Source organism: Condylura cristata, unplaced genomic scaffold (genome assembly GCF_000260355.1).
Source record: "Condylura cristata isolate star-nosed mole 26May11 unplaced genomic scaffold, ConCri1.0 scaffold00006, whole genome shotgun sequence".
Classification (NCBI taxonomy): Eukaryota; Metazoa; Chordata; class Mammalia; order Eulipotyphla; family Talpidae; genus Condylura; species Condylura cristata.
The window spans coordinates 16,542,481-16,566,883 of NW_004567107.1; the positions used below are offsets into that span (position 1 = coordinate 16,542,481).

The window sequence follows — 24,403 nt, forward strand, 5'->3', positions numbered from 1 at the left end:
GGTATTTTTCTTTCTCTTTCTGGCTTATCTCACTAAGCATGATCTTTTCCAGCTCCATCCAAGTTACTGCTTAATTGTTTAGATTTTAGTGTTACAGGGTCCTTGTATTGAATAAATATTGTTTTAAATTTAATTTTCTCAAGAAACTATTCAGTTATTTTAATTATCTTTGTTTTTTCCCAAGGAGCCAAAGTAAATGATGTGGTCCCCTGGGTGTTGGATGTAATTTTAAATAAGCATATCATCAGCCCCAACCCACATGTAAGGCAAGCAGCGTGCATCTGGCTCCTTTCCCTCGTGAGGAAGCTAAGTACCCATAAAGAAGTGAAGGTAAGTCAGCCTTCTCTGTAGACATGACCTATGACACACTTAGACTGAGCAAGCACATGAAGGCGAGGGCTCTTCACCAAGGGCAGATGCTACCAGATAGGAAGTGGTTCTTCTCAGCTTTTGTTTATGTGAGTTCTATCTCTTTATATTACACAGGTTGGAAGGTAGTGGCGGGTAGATACTGGCTAAAAGATGAGTCTGAATTGGAAGGTATAGCATCAGAACAAGTGGATGAAGGACGGGAGGTTCAGATTACACACATCAGACCTAATCATAAGCTGTTCAACCTTCTGGTGATTTGCTGCCTCCAAAGCTGAGAGCATAGCAGGGTGTGTGACTGCCTGGGGTTGTAAAACTTTTCACTGAAAAGTTCTTACTCTCCCAAAGAGGTGGAGTCTCAGTGTTCTAATCCCTTTTTTCTTCTTTCAGTCTCATCTTAAAGAAATCCAGAGTGCATTTGTTTCCGTTTTGTCAGAAAATGATGGTAAGGTTATTAGAAAATATTTGCTTTCTAAACTTCATTAAACTTGTACTTTAAAATTGTGAGAAATCTGAATTAATAAAAAAGAGAATACTGGAAAGTTGAATTCTTAATGATTGGATCCCTTAAGATAAAGCCGACTGCAGTGACTTCACCTGAGCAAAGGAGCCCTATACTGTCAAAGTACAAACAAGAATGTACAGCTGTTGTACTTAATTAAAGAAAAAATTCATGTCACAGAAAAAAAAATAGATTGAAGTTTTATAAACAAATAAAAGCTTCAATTTTGAATCCTAAGGGGGGGGGAAGCTATGGAGACATTTGAAGGGAAATTTGAATATGGACTAAATGTTAAATGATTCCAAGTGTGGTAATAACAGAGTTATATTAAGGGACCAGCTTTATTTTTAGAAATAAATATTAAAATAAATAGAGGTTAAAAAGTATTACTTATGAAACCAACATTTTATTCATTTTGAATATATGTTACTATGTTCCATGAAATAATAAGACACTCAGACAGCTTACCATTATCTCAAGATACCATTGTAAATATTTGGATGTGATTAATGACCTTTTCTGTAGATATCTCATTAGTAAATAAATTACAGTTTACCACATTAAAAAAGTAAAGCTGCAGCTGAGCACTTCTTTAACTTTAATAACTCTACTAGGTGATGATTTTCTTCTACTTTTGATTTCTTTTTCTTAGCTAGAAGAGAGCAAGTATCACAGATATATTCAAGATTTAAGTAGTACATTTGTTTTATAACTGGTTTGAACTATGTGGTATTATATTGGCCTTTGATTTAAAAGAAACTAAAGTCCTGTGAACCTGTTTCACTGAACTGGTGTGTCCGACCTGAGTCCCTGAGCTCTGGCATTGTGGACAGCACAGTGAGGCGGTTCTGAGTTGGTGCTTCTGTGAGTATAGGTCTCACTTTTAGGAGTGATTTAGTGTGTCTTTAATAAAGTAGATTTTCCTTTCATATTTTCATTATCATTTTGGGTTAATGTTATAACTTGTAAAAAAAAATTTGACTCGATGGCCAGCAAACAAATTTTTCTTAAAGTTATGTTGTTTTGTCTGACTCTTCATAGAACTCAGCCAAGATGTTGCCTCTAAAGGCCTTGGGTTGGTTTATGAACTGGGCAATGAACAAGATCAACAGGAATTGGTTTCTACACTTGTCGAAACACTTATGACTGGCAAAAGGTATGGTGAACTTGAAAATTTCAGATTTAAACACATAGGGCAAGTTTTGCAATACTGAGAGTATGCAGTAGTAAAACAAATTGTGCTTTCTCTTTTCCTGTATATTAAGACTTTTTCTAATTTGCAAGTCAAAGATTGCAATTAATTTATGTGGTATGAATACTAATGATAAGGGACTAATCACAAAGAGCTACAAAGAGTTGATGAAACTCAGCAAAACAACCCAGTCAAAAAATGGGCAAAAGAACTAAAAAGACACTTCTCCATAGAGGAAATACAAATGGTCAACAGGCATATGAAAAAATGTTTAGGCCCTCCCTGGTGGTGCAGTGGGTTAAAGTGCAGCACTGTAAGCTAGCTGCAGCCACTTCAGTGCGACTTCAATCCCTAGCCAGGGAGGTGACCCACATGGTGCGGCAGACCTCTCCTGACCATCCTGCTGCTTCCCTCAGCTTTGTACTTCATTCTGCTCCCCACTCTTGTCTCTGGTGAATCCTCTCACCGCCTCTGTATGAATAAATAAATAAATCTTTAAAAAAAAAAAAGACATAGAAAAAAAGTTAAAGATCACTTCTAACAAGGAAATGCAAATCAAAACCACAGTGATAACCAGGTAACTATAAGTCAGAAATATTCTGCAGGGGAGGGAGAGAGTACAAAACCAGATCAAAAAGAGCAGAGTGGACTGTGTTGATGGTGCATGGCTGCATTGGTGGTGGGAATGCACTGGGGACTGCACTGATATAAAATAGGCAGCTGCAGACCAGGGACACTAAAGCGGGGGAGGAGGGAGGAGATCAAAATAAGATTGGGAAGGCACAAGGGACTATGGTGGTGATACACTGGTGAACTGGTGGTGGGAATTTGAGTGACTACATCCGAGAAGATAAAGCATACATTGTATAAAAGGGAAGAATGATGTAAATGATATATAAAATAATAAAAAACAAAAGGAACCCCCCAAATTACATGGTGTGTACTGTTCAGAAACTAAACTACTGTTTAAAAACATGGTAGTATGTTCAGTCTTTGAAAAATGAAAAACTCTAAGACAAAGTTTTGGGTTGCAAAAATACTGTCCTACATTGACTAAATGAAAGCTAAGATATGAAGGGGAAGCTTGCCTGTCATTGGCACTTTGACCTGTGTAGAGCATGAGAGATTGATCATTGCTTTAGGTTGCCTGCCTTATAGAGAGACTAATTTTTAAGGCATGACCATTTTTAATTCACTGTAACTTTATATGGGTTGTACACCTGTTATTGGGTTACTTTGCTTATTCTAGACTTCATTTTAAAAAAATTCTCAGTCTTATGGAAAGAATTAGTTGACTTTCACATTTTGTATATGATAGACACTTGATAGGAATTTGAGTTTATCAGTTTGTAAATAAATTAGTTTAATACTGGTGTGAACTAGCAACTTGAGGCTATAAAGAATTCTTGTTGCTTTTGTTTAGAGCAAAACATGAAGTTTCTGGAGAGACAGTGGTATTTCAAGGAGGAGGCCTTGGCAAAACACCGGATGGGTAAGTGTGCCAAGTCCACTGGTCAGTTATTGTAGGTGTCTTAGTCTGATCAGTTATTATTATAGAGTGCTCACAAGGTTGAGTTCCATTCTTTTAAGAAATAATGTGTGTTAGTGGAAACAGGAAACATATATGGAAAAGTCTTAGTGTTGCCAATGGATTTCCAGGGAAACAGACCTGTGAGTTGGGATATTTATTTGCTGGAAATTCATTAAAGGCTTCCTGGGGTTATTACCCTGGGGGCAGTGAAGTCACAGGATAGAGCTGCTCTCAGCACTCCTGCTGATACCCCACTGCGGCTCTGGAGCAGGGCAGGTGTGGCCTTGCAGGGTTGTCCTGCCGTGAGGTGCCTGTGTGTACTGTCCCCCTGTTAGACTTGACTTCCTGGCAGTGACTTCCATCAGTGGTGGCCTGCTCAGTGGAGTACCTGACCGCTGAGCAAGGGCGTTCTGTCAGCCAGTGCCCGGCCAGTGAGTCCTGAGGGGGTGATGAGGCAGAATAGCTCAGCTTCCACAGCCTTTTGTCTTTTTGTTGGGGGCAGCTCTTTTTGGTGTATTTGTCTTAGAATTTATCAACTTGGTGTTTCAAATTAATTCCTAGAACTTTATCTCCTTTATCTGATTGTTACCGCACGTGGGACAGCATTGGGCTGCCTCTCAGTTATCTCAGGTGAAACTGCAGCTCACAGCCTTCCCAGGGAGGCGCTTCCATAGAGCCCTGCCCCAGGCTGCCTGCAGGACCGGGCTGTGCTTGCTCTGTCCTTGCTGTGCTTGCAGCTCAGGGGTTGCACACAGCTTTTATTCTGCTTACATTCCCTGGAGACTCGTGAGTGTTTAAAAAGTGCTGACTTTTCATATCATCACTAACAGAATTGATCAGGTACTTGAGTAAATATTCAGAAGAAAATAAATAGGTCTCAAAGAAGTTAATCAGGATCGGCGTCCTTCAGCTCAGTAAAGACTTAGGGAGACAGAAGTCAGCTTGCCTGATGCCTGTGAGAGATGTGTGCATGCCCCCTGCAAGTCGCACACTCCTCCTGCATCCCGTCGCCTCTGTCAGGGCAGCAGGCCTGCCAGGTCCACACTGCGCCTGCTGAGAGCTATGTTAGGTGGTTGTGGGTTGTCTGCTCAGCTCTCTTGCTCTTTATTCAGTACAAGGAATTTAGTGAAAATGTAATTTTAGCAACTCCCAGGAATAGTGGCAATGTAGTTTTTACTAAACTGGAGGTAGAGATTAGCTGTTGCATACTTTTTGTTTATTTCCAAGCCAGGGCCTCTCTACTTACAAGGAACTTTGTTCTCTGGCAAGTGATCTTAGCCAGCCAGATCTGGTGTATAAGTTTATGAATTTGGCCAACCATCACGCAATGTGGAACTCTAGGAAGGTAAGTTACTATCTCTGACTACTTTTATTTTTTTAACTTACCTAAATGTTTGCACCGACAGGCATTGGTCATTGATGTGGCTTGTAAAGGTGTGTGAATAAAGAGAGCCAGACCCCCACACAGCCGGCGGGGGGTGGGGGGGACTGGGCACTCTGTGAGTTGGACTCTGTATATCAGACACTAATTTGGGAGGGACAACTTCTGAGATTTTCATCTATCTAATATTAGCAGAGTCTCTTTATCTTACTCTTTTCCAGGGTGCTGCCTTTGGTTTTAATGTAATCGCTACCAGAGCTGGAGAACAGCTGGCGCCTTTTCTGCCTCAGTTGGTTCCTCGTCTCTATCGCTACCAGTTTGATCCCAACCTGGGCATCCGACAGGCCATGACAAGTATCTGGAATGCATTGGTCACCGACAAGACGACGGTCAGTATCTGAACCTTTGTCTGAGATTACACACGGGATTTAAAACCGACGCTCACTTCCTTTCCACTTTGTGTATTTACCTGTTCAAACAAATAAACTCTTTCATCCTTTGCTGTCTTCCTTCTTTCATGGTATCAAAGATGTTCATAGCCAATTCTTTTTGATATTTTAAAAATGGAAACCACCCAAATAAACCATAGAGTAGCTGAGTAAGAACTACGCTGTATTCACACCTACAGGATATTGTGTCATAGGTGCCATTGATGCAGTGGAGAACGGGGTCATGTAGTTCCTGCCAGAGAGCAGTGGGCTTAGTTGAGGAGGTACAAGGAAGCAGACACTTCTGTATATGGCCTTCCTGTCTTCTGGCTGCTCTTCATGTTCCCTTCCCCTTTACACACTAGGATTTCTCAGGCTTGCCTGAGTTCTCTGCTCTTTCCATTTTTCTTTCTAACTGATGGGCATATCCATTCGGTATCACATAGGTGTCATTTTTATTGTGATAGTTCCCAATCTTAGATTTTTACCCCAGACACGACTTGCAGCTGACTTGTCATCTCACTGCCTGCTTAGCATCTTTCCTTGGTCATTGTTTCAAGATAGTTTAGGTGAACCATGGCTGGAACCCGAGAAAACACTCTTACCCGCTTGTTCTCAGTGTTCATCTGTGTAGCCAGACCAGGAAACCTGGTGTCGTTTTTGATCTTTCTCTCTCATTTCCCATCCTCAATTGAATCCAGTATCAAATTCTGTCATTTGTTTCCAAAGTATTCCTGGAATCCACTCTGTTCTTGCCTGATAAATAGATGGTCACCTTTCTCTTGCCTGTCCTCATTTAATTATCAGAGTAAGATTTTTAAAAATGCAAAGTAGATTAGGCCCTATTGGATTAAAATCCTTGAGTGACTTAATCGTTCCAGTTTAAGCACATTCCATGATCCTTACCACGTCTTTCCAATCCCGGCACATGAGGTGGCCATTTCCACTTCTTTCTGAATGACACTAGTGTTGTGTTCACAGTGGTCAGCTCTTGAGGGTTCAGTTTTGAAGGCTTCATGAGTTTCATTTGTTCTAGGAGACTGTTTGCAGCCATCGGTGCAGCCAAGATCTAATAGGCCTTGCCTTCATAGATCTGAGTTAGGGTGTAGGCTTATGCTCTTAAGATACCAGTGTCATCTCTGGATACCACATACAGAGCAGATATAGGAACATATTAGTTTGTTAAATCCTAGCTTATTTGCTACTCTGTTTGATTTTCTTACACGGGAGTGTGAATAACAAACCTGCCTGTAAAAGTGGAAAAGCCATTAAGTTTCAGGTTCTTCAGATCAGCATAGAAACTAAGTCTATTATCAGGTTTGTTAACTATATTAAAGCAGAGGGTTAAAAGATTAAGCTCATCTTTCAATCAGAGCAGTCATGACACTTCTTTATGTGCCAAACATTACGCAAAGTGCCAGGGATGCAAAGACAAGTGAGACCGTGTCCCCGGCTGTTGAGGTTCGGTGTGGTGGCACAGTGAGTTCACGCAGTCTGATGGGGTGCGCCTTCAGAAGGTGCTGCGGTAGTGTGGGCTTGCTGGGCCTGCTTCTTGGAAGCGAGCCAGAAGTGCACCCTATAGGACAAGTGGAAGTTAGGCCGGCAAGTAGGAGGCAGGGCTAGGTAGTACGTGCCCGGGGATGGCGTTGAGATGGAACTGAGACCTGTGGTGTGTATATGTCACAGAGGGCTTTGTGTCCATGCCCAGGTGGTTAAACTTCATTCTGATTCACTGAGGACAACCGTGTTTGCATTTTAGAATGACAATTCTGGTGGCTTTTAGTCACCAAAGTGGGGAGAGGGCTTGAAAGACCCTTGTGTTTTATATACAGAAGCATATTCATGTGGTGTGAGATGAATAATTTGATTGTTGATGAATTTAAAATTTGATCCTTTTGCTTTCATTAGGTGGATAAGTATTTAAAGGAAATTCTTCAAGATTTGATTAAGAACCTTACCAGTAATATGTGGCGAGTTCGAGAATCCAGGTACCATTTTGGAAAATACAAGACTAGCCAGTTACAATTGAAATTTTTTTTCCTTCAGAAGTCCAGATTGCAAAAGGAGTAAATTAAGATGACAAAAAGCATACATTTCTGGCTAGCTTAGACAGTCATCATTAGCTGTTTAAACTTGTCAGTGGTATCTTACATTTTTGTAAGTATACAATTAAAAAGTAGATCACTTGTTAAGCTGGTAGACATCAAGATATGTTCTATAACACACACACACACACATATATACTATATATGTATAACCTCTGGGATAGCGTGTATAAAAACACCTGTCTCTCACATACACAAATGATTTATATTCATTCAGTACCTTCATATGGTTGGCAGGGTGTAGGCCCTGGGGTACCCTGTATACTGGTAAGTAAAAAAGGGTGTGTCATGTCAAAGAGGTTGTGTTGTAGCTGTTAGAAACAGGTATTTGTTGGCTGTAAATGCCATATGCTTTTGGTTTGTTTGCAGCACAAAGGAGAGAACAGTCATTACTTTGGGATGAGGGGATACGAACTAGAAATACAGACAGGACTCATATTATTTGATAGGAATGTTTCACAGTAAAGTATTGAGCGTTCTTGATTATATATTTGAAATCAAATTGCTTATTTTCAGCTGTTTAGCTTTGAATGATTTACTGAGAGGAAGACCCTTAGACGACATCATTGATAAACTTCCAGAAATTTGGGAAACTCTATTCAGGGTACAAGATGATATAAAGGTATTTTGGAAATAAATCTGCATTTATTCATAGAATAGCTTAAACTGAAATTGTTAAATTAAACGTTACATATTTCAAAATTCAATATTCAGACAATTTTAAGAGCTTACAGTTTCCTCCCAAAGGTTTAGTATCGATATGTTACGAAGTTGCAAGATTAGTATCTTTAGATCTAAATTGAATTCACTTTCCTTTTCTTTTACTGGGTGGAATCACTTCTATGTGAAATATACAGAAAGCAAACAGGGTCAGATGTAACCAAACTAAGACCTAGCCCCAGCAAACTGACTATAGAACTGAAGCGACTGCAGTGGGAGACGGGCAAGGGAAGGCAGGGGTGGAGGAAGGTGGAGAGCAAGCACAGTGGGCAGCGGGTGTGAGCTGTGGGCACTTTGGTGGTGGATGTGGTGCCCTAACAAGACTTAAAGAGGCAGGTTCTATACCTCTAAAATAGAAGCACTATAAACCATCATCACCTCAACAACAAAAAAGAAATAAACATGGCCAACCCCTGATTTGCTTTCAGGGTGACTACTGCTATTGACTAGGATCAAGCTATAGTTTTGAAGTAATCCTGAATAATTCTGCTTTGATCAGTTTCATAAATTGAATTAGTCATTCCCAAATAATGTGACCAATTCCTCTGAAGTTTTCCTGGGCTATCTAAATGTTAGAGATTCTTTCATAATGCTCCTGTTGATCTTTACATATTTGCTCTTATAATTAAGTTTGTAAAACATACTAAATAGCCATATTTTTGTATGGTCCAGATAGATCATAATTCATTAAAAATGAATATATGGTATGATGTTATGTTCGTTCATGAGCCTAGTGAAATTTTTTTACCTACTATTTAAAAAAAGGTTTTTTTTAAAACTAATCTCTATAAAGTCAGACAGTTAAATACTGTGGGGTAACTAAGAATGAACATCTCTAACTTGCACATACTTTTTACATTTTTAGGAATCTGTACGAAAAGCAGCAGAACTAGCCTTGAAAACTCTAAGCAAGGTAAAGATTCTTGTTTTACATTGGGACTGAAGTGGGGTTAGATGCATTTCTGGGAGCTACACCTGTAAAGACTTGTTTGTTGTCATATAAAATGACATTTAGCTACAGTGTAGTTGGCCCCCTGTCTTAACAGTGAGTGAGAAATTGGTGGGGAGAGTATTACACTGACATATTGACAATGCCTGTCTTTTCAAATGGTGAGCTTCTCCGGGCCTTTCAGTACGGTTTGCCATTCAGTGGTCCTGAGGACACACTACTCGTTTAGATCAAGCAGCTTCTGTCTTTTCTGTTATTGTTGCTATGTTTATGTGTTCATTTGCCTTTGAAATGGGCAAACTTTTTAAAACTAGTTTCCCACTTGAACTTGGTTTTGTCATCTGTCACCGACCTCTGCATTCTAGTTGTAGAAATCTTGCCATTGCTCACATTGTTAGTAAGTAGTAATCCAGCTTTTTACTCGTGTTTCTCATTCTAGATTTGTTTTTGACTACTGTATTTTGCTGCTGCCCAAAGTTACAATGATGATGACAAGCCTTTTTATACATTTTCTCATTTTTTTTTTTTAAAGATTTATTTATTTGTGCATACAGAACTGGGGTACAGGCCAGAGGCTCAGGGGCGGCGACAGGCTTCACCAGAGACAGAGTGGGGAGCAGAACAGGCAGATCGACGAAGTACACTGCTGAGGGGAGCAGCGGGCGGGTCAGGAGAGGTCTGCCACGCCATGTGGTCACCTCCGGGGCAGGCGGGAATCGAACTCATGCGGAAGTGGCTTTAGATTCTCAGTGCTGGGCTTTAACCCGCTGCGCCACCAGGGAGGGCCTACATTTTCTCATTTTAACTTTGTTTCCTATGTCTGTCACAAAAGACCAAAACTTAAACAGTGAAAATTGTAATATCAAAATTTCTGCTTCATCATTGGCAGACAGTCCTCAATCTCAGATCTCATTCTTCCACTTCTCTCTGCAATGTCATATTTTTACCTTTTTTCTGTGAATATGGGAAATAGGAAATATTTTGTCAGGTAAATTCTTCATTGGATGAGAGATCACTAATTTCTGTGTTCTTTGTATGTGAGGTTTGTGTGAAGATGTGTGACCCTGCCAAAGGAGCAGCTGGCCAAAGAACCATTGCCGTCCTCCTGCCTTGCCTTCTGGACAAAGGGATGATGAGTCCCGTGACAGAAGTTCGCGCTCTCAGGTGTGAATCAGCTGATTAAATGAATGTATTGAATTTACTTAGTTCCTAGCCATGTAGTAGGAATTTGGTTTCTTTGTTAAGATTCTTGAAAGTATGGAGAAATGAGTTGAGAGGAATCCATGGAGGCAATCCAAGAGCATTTGTGAAAAGTTGTGAGTCAAAGCATTTTCACAGAAACAGCCCCATGGGATCCTTATTTTGACCAACATTCTGGCACCACTTTGAGTAAAATGTGTTCATTTTAACCTCTTTGGGTTCCAGGCTGTCATGTTCCTGGTATTCCACAGGCCCAGGGTTGCTGGTTATGCTACTTCCTAATATTTCAGAATAATCCAGTGCAGGGGAATAAAGTATGCCAAAGTGTGGCGGAGGTACAGATGAGAACACAGTTGCCTGGAATTTGCTAATTGTTCATCTGGGTGTAGAATACATAGAATTTTATTTCTGATTATCTCTACTTTCATATACACCAGAAAATTTTTGTTAAAAAAACAGTGCTAACACCAGGCTCTCTAACCAAAGGATCATGTTCCCGAATGGGATAAATAGGACACTATGCCCATGATTGGATTTACAGTGCTTCATACTTAATGTTATAAAGATTCAGGAGTTATGTTCTGTGTGTCTGTAGCATTAACACGCTTGTGAAGATCAGCAAGAGTGCAGGAGCCATGCTAAAGCCACATGCACCAAAACTCATCCCAGCTCTTCTGGAATCTTTGAGTGTATTAGAACCCCAAGTTCTCAATTATTTGAGCCTCCGAGCAACAGACCAAGAAAAGGTGAGTTGGAAGCACAGGCATACTGGTAAATATTGTGGAGGAAGAGCCCTGTTAGGGTACTGAGGTGCTTCTGGAAGATCCTTCCAGGGCCCATAAGCAAGCCCACATCTCCAGCTCACCTCTGTTCCTCCTCTCAGGGTGTTTCTTTTCTGGGGAGGATAGAGAGAAGTTCATATAACTTTGTGAACTGTATGAAAAATAACATTTCTCCCCCAAAATGCATTGACATTTATTTAATGTATTTAACTTAAACATTTTTTGTACATGTTTGTTTGTTTATTTTGAAGTTTGGATCTGTATCTTTGGAGTCTTTTTATGGACCACTTCTCCTCTACAGGTGAAAAGGACTTGTCTCTAGACTCTGACATGGCCCATCCTTTATTGTGAGAAATCAGTACAGAGAGTAGAACTCCTCTCTTGGAGTTCGCCTCCCTGTTTCCTGAGGAGAACCTGTTGTTAACAGTTTCCTGTGTGTTTGCCGATCCTTTTGTAATTAGAGGCTACAACGCCAAGCAAACACACTAACTTAAAAGTGGAACCACACTGATTGTTCTGTGACTTGCCTCTTGTCACTAGCCATGTATCAGACCTGCATATGGGTCTGCTTCATTGTTTTCAGTCATGAAGGCTGGTGTGACAGTCGGTGGTTTTGATTTTTGTGAGAGATTTTATGACTTTAAAGTTTTGAATGTTCCATGTTCTTTACACCTTTGCCAACATAGAACAACATGAATCTGATAAGCACGATTTTTTTGTCCTGACCTGATTTATATTTCCCATTTCTAGTGTTTCCATTGTCTTTTCACACTGTTTTAGCCATTTTTATTTCTTCTGTAAATTGTGCTTTTCTTTTCATGTCTATTTTTGTACTTATTTATGTTTTTATATTTATTTTTAGTGGGATCATCAAGTCCATGAATAGACATTGCAAATGTTTTTTCTCAGTTCACTATTTAACTTTTTTAAGTTTGTCTAGATTCTGATAACTTGTTCTCTTTCTCATTTGACTCTGCTGTTGATGTTTTCTTCTCCATTCATCATTCTTCCCTTTTTTCCTTTTACCAGACTTTTCCCTTCCTAGGTTCTTAGAACATGTTTACTAGTTGCTGAGAATTAGGAAACAAATTTGGGTCCAGATTTTGTAGCCATAGGCACACCACTTCTGTGTGCAATATGATTTTTACTTATGATGTCTGGTTTATGTTAACCTATTCTTCAGGGTAGTTGTTAAACTAAAATACCACTGTACATATGAAGGCCTTTTATAGACTTGACAGTAAATGTATACTTTTTTCTTATTGCTTAGAAAACTCTACAAATGTATTTAGTCTATTCCTTTATCTAGGGGGTAGAGACCCTGAGGCTTAAGAATGTTGGTATACTTGCTCAGAGTCATATTGTGTTAATGTTTAACTGCATTCATTTTCTAACTGTCATCTGTACTTTTTTCCTGTGGTAAGATGCTCCCTCTACAGGCAAGTGGCTATTGAGTAATGGTCAAAAGCAACTAGAGTCAGACTTAAGTGTCGGATTCATTTTGGAAGTGAAGCTCTATTAGGGGAGTATGCTTGGGGTCTTTAATTAATTGAATGTGCCTAGTGACTTGAATTTGTGTTCTTCAGGCTGCAATGGATAGTGCTCGACTCAGTGCTGCCAAGTCTTCTCCAATGATGGAAACAATCAACATGGTCAGTGCCTACGTGTATGAATGTACTGTTTGTTTTCCACCTTATGGTGTGGTTGTTCAAACGCCACAGGCTACAGATACTGAAATCCATTAGTCCAGATAGAGTTGAACAGGAGAACAATTATTAAAAGATCTCTCTACACAGCTTTCTTTCTTTTGGACTTTTTATTTAGAAAGGTTCAGACTTCAGCTCTGCTTGGTATTATCTTTGGGGGGAAAAGGGAAATTTCAGATGGAGTTGTTCAGTAAAGTAGGTACCATATGATGTCGGTGAAAAAAATTGAACAGTTTTGTATGGTGTTGAAGTTATAGGAAAGGATTTGTAGAAAGCTGCTTGGCACTGAGGTTCTGAGTTCCAAAAGTTCCAGGAATCTTTGTTTAGGAATTGCTGAAGTTGCTAAAACTGATTGCCATCTGTATACTGGAGTGATTAATTGAGAGCTTGTTAGTTACTGGCAACTGTTCTCCTAAGGAATTCACAAGGCTAGACAAAAGAAATAGATAATTTAGGTGCCTGTGGGGGACCATTACCAAAATCTGGTCTGTGGGCTTAAGGAAATAGAGGAATAGTTAGTGAACATCCACAGATATGTTTATTAGTAATAGGACCTATGTCACTGCATTATATAGTATGGTAAATTTTGTTAGGAAGTTGGCAATAATACAAAAGATGGTTATGGCAGTCCCATGTAGAAGGTCACTTTTACTCATTAAACATGGACTGATAAAGAGGAAGGAGGCTCAGAGAAATCCTTGATTTTAGGTAATGATGTATTTTCTTTTTTAGCAAGTAGATGTTTTCATTGCTTTTGTTTTGACTGTAGAATCACTGATTCTTTGTGCATGTGTGTAATACATGGTGGATTAAACATTAGTCAGCAAAATAAAACCAACCATTTTTCAGCATTATGTTAAATCTTGTGGGTACATATTTAACATGGACAATTTTTTTTTTATTTTATAACAGTGTATTTTTACATCATTTTGTATATATTTTTTTCTTTCTCAATTGTAATCCCCACGGGTTTCCCATCACCCATGTGCCATCACCATAATCCCGTGCACTTCCCTTCCCACCTCCCATTTTTGATCCCATTCCCCACTCCACCCCCACAAAATGTCTCTGGTATATGGCTGTTCATTATTCTTGTTATTTTCTCGCCTGGTCCATTATACTCCTGCTATGAGTGAAACCATCCAGTATTTTTCTTTCTCTTTCTCTTTCTGGCTTATCTCACTAAGCATGATCTTTTCCAGCTCCATCCAAGTTGCTGCAAAAGACATGTATTTCTCTTTTTTGGTTGCTGAGTAATATTCCATTGTATATATGTGCCACATATTTTTTTTAAAGATTTATTTATTTGTGCATACAGAACTGGGGTACAGGCCAGATGCTCAGGGGCGGTGAGAGGTTTCACCAGAGACCGAGTGGGGAGCAGAACAGGCACATCAACGAAGTACACTGCTGAGGGGAGCAGCGGGCGGTCAGGAGAGGTCTGCCATGCCATATGGTCACCTCTGGGGCAGGCGGGTATCGAACTCATGTGGAAGAGGCTTTAGCTTCTCAGTGCTGTGCTTTAACCTGCTGTGCCACCAGGGAGGGCCTGTACCACATCTTTTTTATCCAGTCATCTACTTTTGGGCATTTGGGCTGCTTCCATGCTTTTCCGATTGTAAATAAAGCAGCAATAAACATGGGGGTGCAGGTATCTTTTTCAATCAGTGTTTTTGTGTCTTTTGGGTAGATACCTAGGAGTGGGATTGCTGGGTCGTAGGGAAGCTCCATAATATGGACAATTTTTAATTGGAGATGGGGTACAATTATTTGTTAAGATTTACTTTATATTTATATTCTCTTTCAAAAGTGCCTGCAATATCTTGATGTGTCGGTGCTGGGTGAACTAGTCCCTAGATTATGTGAACTGATCAGAAGTGGTGTGGGTCTTGGAACTAAGGTAAGCAAGTGTTTTTTTCAAATTGCATCTTCACTGGTTTCACCCACAAAAATAGAGTAGCCATCATGTTTGAAGTTCTTATTTTTCTGTAAAACCTCATATTATTTTATAGTAAATGCTTTGTTGTCATGACTGCATTCGTAACTTAAAACATGTAACAGATTCAGTAAATAAAACATGTCACTTAGTGAATATTATTTTCTTTTATTGGTGTAATTATTTCTATCCCCTGGATGCCCTGCACGTGTCTGCTGGGTCGTGGTTCATTATTCGTTCTTGGTGGAGAGCTGTCCCCATTAATCCAAGTGTGGTTTTGGAGGGAGCGATTAGCATTTTTCATGGAAGCATTAGTAGATATGTGAAAAATGAAAAAGAAAAATGGCTTCCTTGCCAACGTCTTTGCAGGGCCACATCCACCGTCCCTCCGTCCTTACCCACGCTTTAGGACAGACGCCTTGATTTTTTTTTTCTCTTGAGATAATTGATGCTTGCATTTAAAGATTTTAGTGGAAATCTACTTATAGGAGAAAGCTAAAAATTGTCTGTTACCTACCACTTTGAGGTTGTTAATGGTGGTATGTCTAAGCGTCTCTGCCTGGACTCTTTTCTGTGCGTGTGCCTTCTGTGGTATCTTCTCCAACGACCATGTAGTAGTTCATTGAATGGCTGTAAGACTTTAATCCATCCAGTAACATCAGGTTTGTTTTCAGCTTTAAGCAAAGCTTGTGATGAGTATCTTTGGACATAGAAATCTATTTCTTTTGTTAATTTTTTTTTTTTTTAAAGATTTATTTATTTATGCATACACAACTGGGGTACAGGCCAGAGATGTGGAGGGTGAGAGGCTTCACCAGAGACAGAGTGGGGAGCAGAACAGGCAGATCGACGAAGTACACTGCTGAGGGGAGCAGCGGGCGGGTCAGGAGAGGTCTGCCGCGCCATGTGGTCACCTCCGGGGCAGGCGGGAGTCGAACTCATGCAGAAGTGGCTTTAGTTTCTCAGTGCTGTGCTTTAACCCGCTGCGCCACCAGGGAGGGCCTCCTTTGTTAAATTTTTAGAACTGGCAATGTTAGAACAAGGATGGATAGATGACTTAAGGTGCCCTCCTGAAAAACTGCACCAACTTTCTTTTTTACTTGTAGTGTATGAGAGAATCCATTTTCCAGGCTGAAGGTCTTGAGAAAAATCTTTGCATTTTAGTTTGTTAGAAGAGTGTTTCTCTTTCTCGTTGAATCCTGGAGAGTCTGTTCAGCTTCATGTATTTCTTGTCTTTCAACCTTTGACACCTGAAATACATGGTTGATAGACAAAGCATTGTGACCATCACATTTAGGCCTTTGTTTTTGTAACCTTCTAGGGAGGCTGTGCCAGCGTCATTGTGTCATTAACTACTCAGTGTCCCCAGGACCTAACGCCTTACTCAGGTGAGTTTGTCAGAACAATGCTGGTGACGTTTTGGTATGTGCAAACCTTGTATCACCGAGTTTTAAAAGGAAAAATAATTACCTTTTATATGTGCTTGTATCCTATATGCTTTTTTGCTTTTCTCCCCTTTTCTTTTGTGAAAGGCATAGTGATTATCAGATTTAGCAAGTTTTCACTTTTTTATTTTGATGTAGAGTGGTACAATTATATGCTTTTTAGGATTTTCTTGCCGTTTATTGCTAGCTTTTTACATGAGCATTTTTCTCTTGCATTCTATAATGAATTTTATGTAGCTAGCTCTCATTTTTTGCACCTCCCCCCACAGTACTCTAGACACAGATTAATTGTAATTTTATGTCTATTGGAAGGAAGCAAATGGATAGTATCATTGTAATATGAAAGGGATCTAGACTATCATAGAGTTAAATAAGATATTAACTACAACGTTAAGTTTGTTTTTATCCTGGAAATAGAGCAGAACATTTGGTCAGCCATAAATCAGATTTTTCTTCCATACTCCTGACAGGTAAACTTATGAGTGCTTTGCTTAGTGGCCTGACAGATCGGAACAGTGTAATTCAGAAGTCCTGTGCATTTGCTATGGGCCATTTAGTTCGGGTGAGTTGAATTTCTAATGTAGCTAAATAATTACACTCTGATAACTATAATGAAATGATGAGGTGGTTCCTTTTCTAGACCTCACGGGATAGCAGCACTGAAAAACTCCTGCAGAAGCTTAATGGCTGGTATATGGAGAAAGAAGGTACCCTCTCTCCTCTAATGTCATATTATCTTCAGTTTAGAAGTTATAATCTAACAAAACAATTCAGATCTTATCCTCTGTGATTTCAGTGTGCTTTGCTAGAAACATTTCTGATTGATTTTATCTACTTATCTGTTTGCTGTGATAAACAATCCTCTATTTAGATTAGTTACATAAAGATTATGCTTTTTTCTGCTTCTTTTTAGAACCCATCTACAAGACCTCTTGTGCTTTGACTGTTCATGCTATTGGACGGTACAGCCCTGATGTGTTGAAGAACCATGCCAAAGAAGTTCTGCCTTTGGCATTTCTAGGCATGCATGAAATTGCTGATGAGGAGAAATCAGAAAAAGAAGAATGTAACTTATGGACTGAAGTGTGGCAGGAAAATGTTCCTGGTTAGTACATAGTGCTTGTGAGTCAAGCCTATTGCTTAATCACAGCTGGATGTTTTACTCACACTCTTTATTTAGAAACTGTAGTTACTTTCCAAGGATGTCAAGGTGTGTCCCATTTGGTTTGCAGCCTGTCCAAACAGCTGGGTTGTCAAGGTTGGCACTCAGAGCTTTTCACTCACTACTGCGTGTGTGAACAGTATTTATGCTCTGTCCAAGCAAAGGAAAGCTTTACTTATTTTAGATGAGAGTAAAATGGTGATTTTGTGTCATCTGAGAGTATTATTTAAGAGTAATATGTCTTAACAGTGTTTTTCACCTTGACACATATTAATGGGTGGCGACCATTTTCTTAGGTGTCCATCCTTCTGTGAACATACTGAGGTTCATAGAGCCCTTCTGTTGTAAAGATAAATTGCCACACTGCCCACTTTCTCTATTTGAGAGAGTGGGGTGGTAATACCTTTGAGAATCATTGCTTTAGCCTAATGATCGCTGGCTCTGGGGAAAAGGTCAGTTTCATTTCATTTGTCATATAAAGATTGTTTAATTTTGCTGTTCATCATATAGGTTCCTTTGGTGGCATTCGCTTGTACCTGCAGGAGTTGATTGCCATTACCCAAAAAGCTTTACAGTCTCAGTCCTGGAAAATGAAAGCCCAGGGTGCAATTGCCATGGCATCAATTGCAAAACAAACCAGCTCCCTAGTACCTCCATATCTGGGAATGATACTGACTGCATTACTGCAAGGCCTGGCTGGAAGAACGTGGGCAGGAAAGGTAAAGGAACCATGCATGCCCAGTTGAATTTAAGGTATCCTTTAAAGGATTATGATTTCATATTTCCTTTTCTAGAAGGATAACCTGGTTTACTGGAATTTCATTCAGATGAATTGTTCATTTGGATTTCATAGCCAGTGGGGAGATTTGGGCAACTTTGCTTGATAAAGTAGATGTCATCAGAGTAAACCACGTGTCCTTGAATATGTACAGGGATGCTGAAGATTGATTATATTTATCATGCTCAGCTTCCCAAGCTAAGTCTTAAGTGTTCACCATTTTGTATCAGTTGACCTTATGGATGATCAGAATCAGGTGTATGTTACAGTGAGTAGCAAAGCAAACTGCGTCTTATCTGGAGGTGAGAACACACAACTCCAGGACATTTATATTCATAGAAGTCATTTTTATATGAGGGCAATAGTATGGTACTTAACAGTGAGCACTCAGTGGGAACATGAGATTGTGGCAACCTACCAGGACCTGTCTCATTTTGGGAAAAGTCTATAGTAAATCATTAGTAAATGCCAGTACTTCAGAAGTACTGGACTTGGGAAGCAGACTCGGTCAGATAATGTGGTGCCCTTCTGCCTGAGTGACCTTGGGCAAGTCAGGTATTTAGTTCTTAATAGAGATGAATATACTTATCCTGTCTCTAGCTTGGAGTAGAAGTGTTTTGAAGTGCTTGTTGAACAGTTAAGTTCATTAAAGAGAAGATGGGACTGGTTAATTTTTGAATCATAATTACTATTTCTGAGGTAACCATAGTCACTGCATGGAGAATGTCAGTGACGTGTGTGCCTAATGGTATTTTTCCGTATTTCAGGAGGAGCTCTTGAAAGCCATCGCCTGTGTGGTGACAGCTTGCAGGTAATGTTCTTTCAGAGAAGAAGCCATTTCTTAAACTGAACCTGAAAGTCAGCCTCCATTAACTGTTCTGATGCTTTTGTGTGGATCCTGTAGTGCAGAGCTGGAGAAGCCTGTGCCCAATCAGCCCAGCACACATGAGATTCTCCAGGCTGTTCTGAAGGAGTGTTGCAAGGAGAATCTCAAGTACAAGATTGTAGCCATCAGCTGTGCGGCGGATGTCTTGAAGGCCACCAAAGAAGACCGATTTCAGGAGTTTGCTGACATTGTCATACCTCTGATTAAGAAGGTAATGATCACCTCTGTCCCGTCAGGTCTAGCTTATACTTTTGAAAAAGTTAAAAAGAAGAAAACAAAAGATTTTCTCGTGTTCTATTTGTTCTAGTAGGATAAGTGTAACTGCAAATAGCAGACAACACCAAAGTGTCAGAGCGTCAAACACAAGAGAAGTTTGTGCCTCTCACGTAATAGTTTAGGAATTCTGGCTCCTTATAGCTCCCAGCTCTGCTGTCCCTGGGATTTGCCCATTGTCCTCGTGGCCCATAGTGTAGCTGCATTGCAGACAGGAGGTGGCAGAGAAGATGAAGGGAGCACAAAGGGTCAAGTGGACTCGGCAATTTTCCCCTCAGGACAGATCCCGGAAACTGCTCTGTGGCACCTGCCCTCCAGCCCATAGCTTGGCCACACCAGCCACGCTGGCTGCAGAGTGGCTAGGAAGGCGGCCTTCCTTCAGGCACCTGTTTGCCCACTGCGGCAGAAGGGCAGCGTGCGTGGTAGATGAAGGGACTGTCTGTCGCAGTCACACGAAACTTAACCCTGTGAGCACGTCCAGACACCAGCCCAGTTATTTCTAGAGAGAAGACAGAACTTACCTGTATCACTGCTAACTGCCCCTGCCATGCACTCAGGACTTTGGTCTTGGGTTTTATTTGGAAAACACTTGTTTTAAATCTTGGGTACCGATTCAAAGGAAAAGGGGTATAACTAGCCTGTTTATTTGTGAAAGATGGAATATTTTGAATAATGTTATTTCTTATGTTCCTGCTAATTTGCACTTGTTTTCTTTTAATAAAAGTCTGTTGATGTATGTAATTTCTGTTACATATAATAGTGTGATATCGTGTATGGCTTTGAGAGGCTTCCACTTTAATTATATCAGCTGCTATCTGGCTAAGTCACTTCTTGACCTCTTTTTCACTGACATTTAAGGAAGAATTTGGATTCAGAGCTTCACTGAGTTCTTCCTCTTTAATTCCATGAGTATAGTGCAAGTCTTTGTTACGTTGAGCACAAAATACTACATATACCATATATTTTTTTAACCTTTGCTCAAATATGTTTTAAGGGATTTACTAAAAGGTACAGTGTTCTTGTTGCAAATTGCAAAATTCACTTAGCACTTAATTTAGCATTTAATTTAGCACTTAATTTAGCATTTTAGCAGAGAATTTAGTTTTTAATTCTTGGTTAACATATCACACCTCTGGTACCTTCAGTGTATACCTGCAACTTTGAAAATATTTTTTTTGCTGTCCTTTCTACGACATGTCCTAGAACTCACCTGAAAGTGTTGGAGTCCGGACTAATAAAAATGAGGATGAAAATGAGAAGGAAAAGGAGCTCCAGCTGGAGTCTCTGCTGGGAGCATTTGAGAGCCTTGGCAAAGCCTGGCCCCGAAATGAGGAGACCCAGCGTAAGTAACTGAAACTGTATTTGAAAAATAATCAGAGGTTCCTTGAAAGAGGGTGAAGATGCTCTATATGACAAATTATAGTTATTGTTTTTTGTCCAGCCTGATTGATTAACAGATAAGCTCACTCACTGTTCTATCAGTTTGCTGGGACGGCTGTATTAAAGTACCACAGACTGGGTATTTTCTCGTAATTCTGGAGGCTAGATGTTTTGAGATCATAGTGCTGACAGTGTTAGTGTCTTCTGAATTGTCTCACCTTCACATGTCAGTAGCCACTTATGACTGTGTCCTAATATCCTTTTCTTAAGGAACACCACTGATAATGGATTAGAGGTCACCTAAATTACCCCTTTAAAGACCCTATCTCCTAGTACAGTCATATTCTACTTGGGGTGAGGATTTCAATACATGATTTTTTTTTAAATTTTACTTATTTATGCATACAGAAATGGGGTATAGGCCAGAGGTGCAAGGGTAGTGAGAAGATTCACCAGAAACAAGAGTGAGATCAGAACAGGCAGATAAACAAAGTACACTGCTGAGGGGAGCAGCGGGTAGGTCAGGAGAGGTCTGCTGTGTCATGGTGGTCACCTCTGGGCTGGGGATCGAGCTTGCACTGAAGCGGCCACTGCTTGGCTTAGCTTCGCAGTGCAGCGCTCTAACCTGCTGGGCCACCAGGGAGGGCCCCAATACATGAATTCTGAGGACACTATACAACCCATAACAACCATGATTCGTTTTACATAGTTAGTTTTACTATAAAAATAATGTTGTTACTTTTCTTTATGATACTCTGTTTCGAAGAATCCACAGAATTTATTGGTGTAGTTTTCTTGAAATTTGTGAACAGTATTTAAATTGTGAAATCAAAAATTATGTAAATTATGTAAAAAATTGTAAAATCAGACATAATGAGCCTTGCTAACCTTTACATGGTCTTACAAAGTGTATTTACTGTGTATAGAAAGAATTTTTCAAGAGATACAGATTTGTAAGTGTCCTTATTTCTTGGACTGCAGTGAAATTCTCTTGTTCAGCATCATTGCAACTGCCAATGATACATCTTTTGCTGGATAGATCTTGGGAATTTGACTGTTCCACCTTGGTCTCTCCAACACATCTTTCTGATAGTGTGTCATCTGCAGTGTTGGTTTTGTCTCTTGAAAACGGAGAAATGACAGTCTTTCTCAAAGCATTCAAGTGTAGAATTCTTGTACATTTTTTATCCTCATCATTTCTTCATTTGTTTTGACTGTACTAAATTATACAACATCTAAAAAATAGCTCCTTTGTTACATTTTTTATTCATTTCATCAGCTTAATCCTCATTACTTAATTGCAATAACAAGTGCAGTTGGTCTAACAGGCTTGGGGTAAAACACTGTTGACTCTTGGTAAGCCAGCAACTTGTAGAAGCCTGTGACTGTCTAGAGAGGAACTCCTGGCCTCCAAAGTTCTGTTTTTTTGGCTGTCACTCAGGGTGCTTTATAGAGCAGCAGGAATATGGTTGAGATGTTGTGTCAGTTCCTTGAAGGGTATTGCCTTGGAAGTGAACATTTATGAACAGTTTACATTGGGTCCTTAAGTTGGGGCTGGGGTGGGGTGAGGGATGGGAGTGGTTTTTCTTGGGGAAATTTGTTGAGGGATTTTGGAGAAAATTTTGAAGTAAAGGCACTTACTGTTTTGTTTTTCTTCTCTTTCTCCCTCTCTCCCGGTCCCCCACCCCTCTCTGTTCTTGGCTTTCTTTGTCCCCTCACTTACTTTGTCCCTTGCTGCTTCCCACTCTCTGCCCTACTCTGGGCCATTCTGTTGCCTTCCCTGCTCCAGGTTGTCACCGTCACGAGCTGTGCAAACTGATGTGTGAACGGCTAAAACTCAGCACGTGGAAAGTGCAGCTAGGAGTCCTGCAGTCAATGAATGCCTTTTTTCGGGGGTAATTTGCTTTATGATTCAGTCATTTATTTTACATATAGTCAGTGGAATTCTTGCAAAATTTAAAGCTAATAGCTGACATCATAAAAATATACATGGGATAGAAATTTTGTGCCAGAAGAGTTTTGGAGTATTTCTTAGTAACTCACATTTGTTTCTTGTTTCTGGTTTGTACAGACTGATGCTTTTAGAGGAAGAACATGCAGATCCTGCGGCTTTGACTGAAATTCTCCTCGAAACTTGTAAAGCGATCACATACTCTTTAGGTGAGCATATGAGAGTGACATTGAGAAGGAGTCCTGGTTTTAAAAACATGAGACGCCTGTTCACACTGTTCCACTTGATTTATCATTTGCACTTCTGTATGCATAATTGTTTTCTGATCCATTTGGAAGTGGGGTGCTCACCTCATCCTCCTTTACTGCTAAAGTTCTTTAGTATTTTTTATATAGCCACCATACTGTCATCAGCTTTGGTGATATTACATTGATAGCCCTGTTGTTTTTTTTTTAAATAAAATTTTTACTATTCACATTCTGCATTTTCAGTTGACTCAATAATATTCTTTATAGAAAGTACCGCTACCTCTCCATTAGGGAAGTCAGTCCAGGATCACTCACTAAATTTAATTATCCTAGTTTCTTAGTCACAGCCTGGAACATTTTCTTTGTCCTTTTTTTGTCTTTTAGAACACTTAAAATTTTGAAGAAAAGACAACCTATCCCGCTTATAGCTAGAACGTGTCAGAATGTTTCTCACTTGATGTTTGTCTGGTCTCTCCTGTGATCAGATCCAGGCTGTGAGTTCCCAGGTGGCACACGCCTTAAGTGATGTGTCCTCTCACCCTAGAGGCCACAGTGTCCATCTGCCTTCACTGGCCATGTTAACTTTGCTTACCTCGTCAGGGTATTAAGTTTTTCTGCTCTGCAGTTACTATTCATTCCCCCTTGTGTCTAATAAACAGTCATGGTAACATGCTTTAAGACCATCAGATAACCTGCTTCTCTTGAAAACTGCATCTAATAAGCAGTCTGGGAGAAGACACTTTAAGACATGCAAAAAATACCACTCCTTTTCAGAATGTCTTCTCTGGGCCTAGCATTCACTGATGGTTTTTTTCCCCTGAACCAGTTTTTCTAAGATGATTCTCTAACTCTGGCACTTCCTCCACAGTTGCCATCTGGCAGTGGGCACCCGTCCTCACCTTGTCCCTCTTGTCTTTGTTTGCCTGTCATCAGTGTGGGCTCAGAGCGCTTCCCCCCCCCCCGCTTCTTCGTGAATTGTCTATAATGAGTCATATTCCTCCTTTCATTTGTGGCTCAGATTAGCCGAGACTTGACTAGTGGAGGTGCCTTCAGGCTGCCTCTTATGTCCTCTTGACAGGTCACTGTCATCCTTTCATGCACATCTGTAATTCTAGTATCATAGGATGCTAAAGCTCATCTTTACCCCTGGCCTTGGACTTGATTATTTACTCATTTTTTAGGAACACAGTTTTACCATGAACTAGACGCTAGCGTAGATACCAAGGAAGCATATTTCTGTCACAATTCTTGGAAGTAGCATGCTTTTGGATAAGGCACGGCAGCCAGCAGGTGTGTTTCTGCAGGGTCTCGGGTATCGCTGAGCTGATCTAAACCCTGGGTTGTGGACATTTGGTGAAATGAGGAGAGTCGTGTAAATCTTACGTCCTTTTTAGGTGTCATGTGAAGCTAGTGCATTTTGGTTTTCACTTTTAAAGTGCCCTTTAAAGTATTTTCAATTATCTTACAGTTTTTTTTTTT

General features: G+C 40.1%; 1 protein-coding gene across 2 annotated transcripts in view; it reads left to right on the forward strand.

Annotated features, from left to right (window-relative positions):
* Positions 1–24,403, forward strand: part of KIAA0368 (KIAA0368 ortholog) — a 96,425-nt gene that overhangs the window by 68,656 nt on the left and 3,366 nt on the right. For both annotated transcript variants that reach the window (XM_012721467.1, XM_004677436.2), the window contains exons 25-47: positions 185–330; positions 760–814; positions 1,913–2,027; positions 3,487–3,555; positions 4,822–4,939; positions 5,197–5,364; positions 7,312–7,391; positions 8,025–8,130; positions 9,094–9,141; positions 10,220–10,341; positions 10,973–11,123; positions 12,746–12,811; positions 14,676–14,765; positions 16,123–16,189; positions 16,717–16,808; positions 16,887–16,953; positions 17,160–17,351; positions 17,919–18,127; positions 18,954–18,997; positions 19,091–19,283; positions 20,549–20,687; positions 22,515–22,620; positions 22,797–22,885. In XM_012721467.1, the coding sequence (XP_012576921.1) occupies positions 185–330; positions 760–814; positions 1,913–2,027; positions 3,487–3,555; positions 4,822–4,939; positions 5,197–5,364; positions 7,312–7,391; positions 8,025–8,130; positions 9,094–9,141; positions 10,220–10,341; positions 10,973–11,123; positions 12,746–12,811; positions 14,676–14,765; positions 16,123–16,189; positions 16,717–16,808; positions 16,887–16,953; positions 17,160–17,351; positions 17,919–18,127; positions 18,954–18,997; positions 19,091–19,283; positions 20,549–20,687; positions 22,515–22,620; positions 22,797–22,885 (2,532 nt within the window). The remainder of the gene's footprint in view (positions 1–184; positions 331–759; positions 815–1,912; positions 2,028–3,486; positions 3,556–4,821; positions 4,940–5,196; positions 5,365–7,311; positions 7,392–8,024; positions 8,131–9,093; positions 9,142–10,219; positions 10,342–10,972; positions 11,124–12,745; positions 12,812–14,675; positions 14,766–16,122; positions 16,190–16,716; positions 16,809–16,886; positions 16,954–17,159; positions 17,352–17,918; positions 18,128–18,953; positions 18,998–19,090; positions 19,284–20,548; positions 20,688–22,514; positions 22,621–22,796; positions 22,886–24,403) is intronic.